The 8,028-nt window shown below is 36.8% G+C and overlaps 1 protein-coding gene across 2 annotated transcripts in view; it reads right to left on the bottom strand.

Moving 5' to 3' along the window:
* PPP1R1C (protein phosphatase 1 regulatory inhibitor subunit 1C) overlaps nt 1-2,759 on the bottom strand; it is a 127,333-nt gene extending 124,574 nt beyond the window's left edge. The window contains exons 1-2 of one of the 2 annotated variants that reach the window (XM_007461232.1): nt 2,679-2,759; nt 1,001-1,082 (exon numbers count right to left, since the gene is read on the bottom strand). In XM_007461232.1, the coding sequence (XP_007461294.1) occupies nt 1,001-1,082; nt 2,679-2,759 (163 nt within the window). The remainder of the gene's footprint in view (nt 1-1,000; nt 1,083-2,678) is intronic. The other variant, XM_007461233.1, reaches the window with a different exon arrangement.
* Nucleotides 2,760-8,028: the final 5,269 nt, after the last annotated feature.

Here is an 8,028-nt window from a genome sequence, read left to right as displayed (position 1 = left end):
AGGAATAAATTTGCCTATTTGTTTCCCAACAACTGAACATCTTTCTGTATTTGGGCTCAATGACTAATATGCTATTAGAATTTTACTTTCTTATATATGTTTCTCTAATTAGAAAGGAATCTGAAAAAGTCAAAGACTGTTTTGCCCTGGTGTTCTTAAAATGAATCATTCACTACAATCTGTAATTACACTTACTATGTTTCCACTAAACTCTTTTTAGCCACCCTTATTGTTTATACCTGCAAAATATCCAACAACAAGTCCTGCCTGGATACAAATTAGTGCCGTGAACTTTGCTGTCTTACTTGTATTTCTAGAAACAGAGCTTAAATGTGAAATTAAAATCACCCCCATTCAATAAGTACATAATGTCTGTGTATTGCAGATCATAATCCTTTATCAGGAATAATAATGCAGCTTTACTTTTTACGGGAAATGGAGAATAAAACCTCAACAAATGGATGCAACTCTTCAGAATGGCTCTCAAATGGGCAGTGCTGAAAATTGATCTGGTTACTTGTCAATTGCATTATTCAGAGATTCAGAGATTACATCAGCATCAAAGCTGTAGCCAATGCTGGCTCATTGCCCACCCCATGATAACCTTTGATAAAAAACCAACTCTGTAAAGATATAAGCATCTCCAGGGCTGCAATTTGAGCTATGAAACCTAATTAAACAACTTTCTACCAGGCTCATTAATAAGCACTGAACCAGATTCTATGCAAACACCTGAACACATGACAGTGATTGCTAACAAAACATTTCATAGCATATCGTCACCAGTAAGTCGTTCTAGAGGAAAAGCAGGCAGTTGGCTGAGACAGTTTTCATAATATCTATTTCTGATTTTGTTTATGATCCATTGTATAGACTAGCTTATTAGATTATTGCTAACTGAAATCCCGAATTGAAATCTGTTGGCAATGGCATGCTCTTTGATGTTCCTCAAACAATTCTATTCTGTTACATCAGTACATAAGACATCATGCTTCTTTACCTGGGGGGTTATGTTCATTGAGAATCACAAGTGATGCTGGTGTAGGTCTTCTTTTCCTTATCTGTGAACAACAAAGGCCCAGCTAAGGTCAGAGACTCTCAGACTCTGTTCCAGGTTACTCTACAGCTTGCAAGGCTGTCCCATCCTCATCTTTTCTCAACATAAAGAGCAAATTTCTGGGGGGGGCACACAGTAGGCGCTCGCCTTCTTTGATCAAAAAGCTGCATTTCCACAGAAAAGAAATAGTTGTATGTAACCAACTGATACCACTGAATACTAATATGCAGTGAAGGTACAGGGATGACTTGCTAATTTTAGTGGCTCTCTTGGAGCCTCATAAATTGATGAAGCTTTCGAGATCCATTACACTTATTTCTAAACAGAGTAAGAGAAGCTTAGAAAACTCAAATTTCCAGCAGGTTAAATTTAACAGCATACGTTCTTAACTTCAATTAATATTATAAACTTTTCTTATTTTCTATAGTATTATTTAGAACAAATTAACACATAAAGAATGAATATGGATCTTAAAAAAGTATATAATTCACTTAAAACTAATAGGTTTGGTGTGGGGGTTTTCCCCCTTATTTTAGGAGTTACAGGAACATATTATGATTAGAATTTCTAATGTATCCTTGATTTTTTAAATATATAAGTAAATTCCCAAATCAGTAGGATAGTGAATAAATTTTAAACAACGATATCTTGTCCAGGATAGAACCAATGCCCCATTCAACATAGATACATATTCAGGGTTGTATTTATCTCGCTTGAGTTTGGGTGAATCTACTTCAGATTATCAAAACATCCTAGGAAGTTGAGAGTCTCAGATTCAATAATTACTTTTAAGACTTTGTATATAATATTTGGAAGAGGATTCAGGAATAATTTAGGCTTTAAGAAATTAATGAATTAGGTAGCAGACCCCATAAATTTGTTTTTGCCTCCTCACTGTTGTAATTTTACCACAAGTGATCTTTTAAGTGGTTCCATTGAATTAAGAGTCTAAGTAATCTGAATATGAAAGGTGATACAGTAAACCAATCTCACATGAGAGAGAGAGAGAGATAGAAATAAAGATATATTAGACTTGGAAAAAATCCACGTTGTGTTAAAATACCATTTTTAATACCTGAACAAAATGAATGTTTCTTAAATTATACATATACCTATGATCCTATAATATATTACATATAATTACTGCTTTGGATACACAATGAAAACATTAAAATGAAACATTAAGCTTGTATTCTGAAATTATTCCAAGATTTAATGCTTTCATTGTTAAATGAATAATAATAAATAAATAATTTTATTACAAATAATAAAAGCTTGCTAATTTTGAAAACAATTTTGAAGTTTCTCTAAATGTTGAACCTGTTATTTTAATAAGCAAAAGCAAACAGATTTTTGGGTCCTAAACTAAACTGCTAATATAACCATTTTTCCTTAATGGGTGCTAATTTGTATCACGTGAAATGCTGCATTTTAGCCAGTAGTTCCCCCAGTGCAACTCAAATACAAGTGCATGTGGAAACGAAATTATTTCTCGTTCATATGTCCTGGGAAGTCACAAAGTTAGGCAAATTCAAGAGGTGGAGAAGCTTTCAATTAATAACAAGAATATACGTCTGTATTACTTACATACAGGAGCTGGTCCCCACCCAGTTCCACTTACCTGTTCAGCTGCTTCAGGTGCAATCTGACTCTGGAATAAAGGCACAGCAAATTGTATCTTTTTGGGACTGTTGGGCTCCATGACAATGATGAGAATTAGAGATGTGAAGGGCTCAGAAAGACTAACCCCAGGTGGTGTCTGGGATATGTTTCCTCAGGTGCACTCCACCCTGCTACAGAATGCTTCGTAATAAATAGCTGTAATTCTAGAGAAAGCAAGTGAAGATGCCAAGGTCTGAGTAACTCCCTTCTTCAACATCCACAGTGATGCCTGGCTTGCCTGTTCCCCCACCAATCCCTTAGATCCTCTCAGCACAATGCAGAAAGGAACTGTAAGCTAATTGTGTGCCTCTTCACTAATATACACATGCCAAGCATTCACTCAGCAGCTAATTGAAAATGCAATGCTAGCCTTGAAGGACCTGCTGCCCCGGGATTTGAAAGAAAGGCTCTATCCACTGTACATTACTAACCGGCTGCTCAAAAGTGCAATGTAAGCTCCCTCTGAGTATTGCAGGGATGGGCCATTCATTATTGATGAACATAAAGCAGTAAGTTTTTAGAGTTGGGGGCAGGGTTTGGCTATAGGATCATTTCATTTCTCTTGGAGAACCTTATCCATCAGACACCTTTGCTATTTCACATCTAGCTACCAAATTGATGAATTGCCATGGAGGGTAAGCCACAACCAATAATATCAGCTATATTTATGCTGTGAGATCTGGTTAGGTAAGACTGATCATGGAATGCAGAGCGTCTGTGGTGGAGTGAGGACAACATTGCCCTCAGGACTGAGCAGATCTCAGTTCAAGTTCCATCCCTACCACTAACAAGCTCTGTGGCCTCAAGCAAATCAGAGGCTATATCTAGGCCGCCATACTTTCCTCAGAAAAACAAGGAGATTGGACTTAGTGACCTTTAAGCTCCTGTTCTGTTCCAGCATTCTATAATTGTAGTCCACAGTTTTCATTAGAGTGGAAAGTATTGGACGGCTAAATTTAGCAAATGGCTTGAAAGTCACGGCTGCTGCAATGACCTTTATTTTATTTCCTGGTGGAGCCAGTTACATCCTCTGATTTGGAAGGATACAGAAGTGACTAGAAGACATTAGTGGAAACCTAATGGGATCCAGCATTGTGATTTGTTGCCAATAGTGGGGATATATGTAACCAAAGGTCTTAGGGGAAAAAAGTGTAAAAGGGGAAATCTTCAGAATGATAGAGGATGATGGTTATATTGGCTAGTGGTGAAGGTAGAGGGGGCCACTGGCCTGCTCTTCACATCTGTTAATATCTGAGAGGCAGTAGCATAGCCAGATGGCTTCATGCATTCAACTCCTTTTACAAAGGAAGGCTGAAAATGAAGCTGCTTTAATAGGAGAAAGAACTTCTCTACTTCTTTATTTGAAAGATAGTGTTTGATGAATGCAAGACTTTATATATATATATATATATTTTTTAAACATATTTATTCCCCCTGTATGTGTGTGTGTGCAGAACCTTACTCAATGCCTAGACTATGCAACTGTATTTTTTTTATGTTTCAAATTTTTTATTTTTATTTATTTATTTTTACATCTTTATTGGAGTATAATTGCTTTACAATGGTGTGTTAGCTTCTGCTTTATAACAAAGTGAATCAGTTATACATATACATATGTTCCCATATCTCTTCCCTCTTGCGACTCCCTCCCTCCCAACCTCCCTATCCCACCCCTCTAGATGGTCACAAAGCACCGAGCTGATCTCCCTGTGCTATGCTGCTGCTTCCCACTAGCTATATATTTTACATTTGGTAGTGTATATATGTCCATGCCACTCTCTCACTTTGTCACAGCTTACCCTTCCCCCTCCCCATATTCTCAAGTCCATTCTCTAGTAGGTCTGCATCTTTATTCCTGTCTTACCCCTAGGTTCTTCATGATATCTTTTTTTTCGTAGATTCCATATATATGTGTTAGCATACGGTATTTGTCTTTCTCTTTCTGACTTACTTCATTCTGTATGACAGACTCTAGGTCCATCCACCTCACTACAAATAACTCAATTTCGTTTCTTTTTATGGCTGAGTATTATTCCATTGTATATATGTGCCACATTTTCTTTATCCATTCATCCAATGACGGACACTTAGGTTGTTTCCGTCTTCTGCCTATTGTAAATAGAGCTGCAATGAACATTTTGGTACATGACTCTTTTTGAATAATGGTTTTCTCAGGGTATATGCCCAGTAGTGGGATTGCTGGGTCATATGATAGTTCTATTTGTAGTTTTTTAAGGAAGCTCCATACTGTTCTCCATAGTGGCTGAACCTATTCACATTCCCACCAGCAGTGCAAGAGTCTTCCCTTTTCTCCACACCCTCTCCAGCATTTATTGTTTCTAGATTTTTTGATGATGGCCATTCTGACTGGTGTGAGATGATATCTCATTGTAGTTTTGATTTGGATTTCTCTAATGATTAATGATGTTGAGCATTCTTTCATGTGTTTGTTGGCACTCTATATATCGTCTTTGGAGAAATGCCTATTTAGGTCTTCTGCCCATTTTTGGATTGGGTTGTTTGTTTTTTTGTTATTGAGCTGCATGAGCTGCTTGTAAATTTTGAAGATTAATCCTCTGTCAGCTGCTTCATTTGCAAATATTTTCTCCCATTCTGAGGGTTGTCTTTTGGTCTTGTTTATGGTTTCCTTTGCTGTGCAAAAGCTTTGAAGTTTCATTAGGTCCCATTTGTTTATTTTTGTTCTTATTTCCTCTTCTCTAGGACGTGGATCAAAAAGGATCTTGCTGTGATTTATGTCATAGAGTGTTCTGCCTGTGTTTGCCTCTAAGAGTTTGATAGTTTCTGGCCTTACATTTAGGTCATTAATCCATTATGAGTTTACTTTTGTGTATGGTGTTAGGGAGTGTTCTAAACTCATACTTCTACATGTACTTGTCCAGTTTTCCCAGCACCACTTATTGAAGAGGCTGTCCTTTCTCCACTGTACATTCCTGCCTCTTTTATCAAAGATAAGGTGAACATATGTGCCTGGGTTTATCTCTGGGCTTTCTGTCCTGTTCCATTGATCTGTATTTCTGTTTTTGTGCCAGTACCATACTGTCTTGATTACTGTAGCTTTGTAGTATAGTCTGAAGTCAGGGAGCCTGATTCCTCCAGCTCCATTTTTCATTCTCAAGATTGCTTTGGCTATTCGGGGTCTTTTGTGTTTCCATACAGATTGTGAAATTTTTTGTTCTAGTTCTGTGAAAAATGCCAGTGGTAGTTTGATAGGGATTGCATTGAATCTGTAGATTGCTTTGGGTAGTAGAGTCATTTTCACAATGTTGATTCTTCCAATCCAAGAACACGGTATATCTCTCCATCTATTTGTATCATCTTTAATTTCTTTCATCAGTGTCTTATAATTTTCTGCATACAGGTCTTTTGTCTCCTTAGGTAGGTTTATTCCTAGATATTTTATTCTTTTTGTTGCAATGGTAAAGGGGAGTGTTTTCCTGATTTCACCTTAAGATTTTTCATCATTAGTGTATAGGAATGCCAGAGATTTCTGTGCATTAGTTTTGTGTCCTGCTGCTTTACCAAATTCACTGATTAGCTCTAGTAGTTTTCTGGTAGCATCTTTAGGATTCTCTATGTATAGTATCATGTCATCTGCAAAAAGTGACAGCTTTACTTATTCTTTTCTGATTTGGATTCCTTTTATTTCCTTTTCTTCTCTGCTTGCAGTGGCTAAAACGTCCAAAACTATGTTGAATAAGAGTGGTGATAGGGGGCAACCTTGTCTTGTTCCTGATTTTAATGGAAATGCTTGCAGTTTTTCACCATTGAGGACGATGTTTGCTGTGGGTTTGTCATATATGGCCTTTATTATGTTGAGGAAATTTCCCTCTATGCCTACTTTCTGGAGGGTTTTTATCATAAATGGGTGTTGAATTTTCTTGAAAGCTTTCTCTGCATCTATTGAGAGGACCATATGGCTTTTCTCCTTCAATTTGTTAATATGGTGTATCACATTGATTGATTTGCGTATATTGAAGAATCCTTGCATTCCTGGAATAAACACCACTTGATCATGGTGTATGATCCTTTTAATGTGCTGTTAGATTCTGTTTGCTAGTATTCTGTTGAGGATTTTTGCATCAATGTTCATCAGTGATATTGGCCTGTAGTTTTCTTGCTTTGTGACATCCTTGTCTGGTTTTGGTATCGGGGTGATGGTGGCCTCATAGAATGAGTTTGGGAGTGTTCCTCCCTCTGCTATATTTTGGAAGAGTTTGAGAAGGATAGGTGTTAGCTCTTCTCTAAATGTTTGACAGAATTCACCTGTGAAGCCATCTGTTCCTGTGCTTTTGTTTGTTGGAAGATTTTTAATCGCAGTTTCAATTTCAGTGCTTGTGATTGGTCTGTTCATATTTTGTATTTCTTCCTGGTTGTATCTCAGAAGGATGTGCATTTCTAAGAATTTGTCCATTTCTTCCAGGTTGTCCATTTTATTGGCATAGAGTTGCTTGTAGTAATCTCCCATGATCCTTTGTATTTCTGTCGTGTCAGTTGTTACTTCTCCTTTTTCATGTCTAATTCTATTGATTTGAGTCTTCTCCCTTTTTTTCTTGATGAGTCTGGCTAATGGTTTATCAATTTTGTTTATCTTCTGAAAGAACCAGCTTTTAGTTTCATTGATCTTTGCTATCGTTTCCTTCATTTCTTTTTCATTTATTTCTGATCTCATCTTTATGATTTCTTTCCTTCTACTGACTTTGGGGTTTTTTGTTCTTCTTTCTCTAACTGCTTTAGGTGCAAGTTTAGGTTGTTTATTCGAGATGTTTCCTTTTTCTTAAGGTAGGATTGTATTGCTATAAACTTCCCTCTTAGAACTGCTTTTGCTGCATCCCATAGGTTTTGGGTCGTCGTGTCTCCATTGTCACTTGTTTCTAGGTATTTTTTGATTTCCTCTTTGGTTTCTTCAGTGACCACTTCGTTATTAAGTAGTGTATTGTTTAGCCTCCATGTGTTTGTATTTTTTACAGATCTTTTCCTGTAATTGATATCTAGTCACATAGCGTTTGGTTGGAAAAGATTCTTGATACAATTTCAATTTTCTTAAATTTACCAAGGCTTGATTTGTGACCCGATATATGATCTATCCTGGAGAATGTTCCATGAGCACTTGAGAAGAATATGTATTCGGTTGTTTTTGGATGGAATGTCCTATAAATATCAATTAAGTCCATCTTGTTTAATGTATCATTTAAAGCTTGTGTTTCCTTATTTATTTTCATTTTGGATGATCTGTCCATTGGTGAAAGTGGGGTGTTAAAGTCCACTACTATGAATGTGTTACTGTCGAT

The sequence above is a fragment of the Lipotes vexillifer genome, unplaced genomic scaffold (genome assembly GCF_000442215.2).
Source record: "Lipotes vexillifer unplaced genomic scaffold, Lipotes_vexillifer_v1.1 scaffold57, whole genome shotgun sequence".
Classification (NCBI taxonomy): Eukaryota; Metazoa; Chordata; class Mammalia; order Artiodactyla; family Lipotidae; genus Lipotes; species Lipotes vexillifer.
This window is presented reverse-complemented; position numbering and strand designations above follow the sequence as displayed.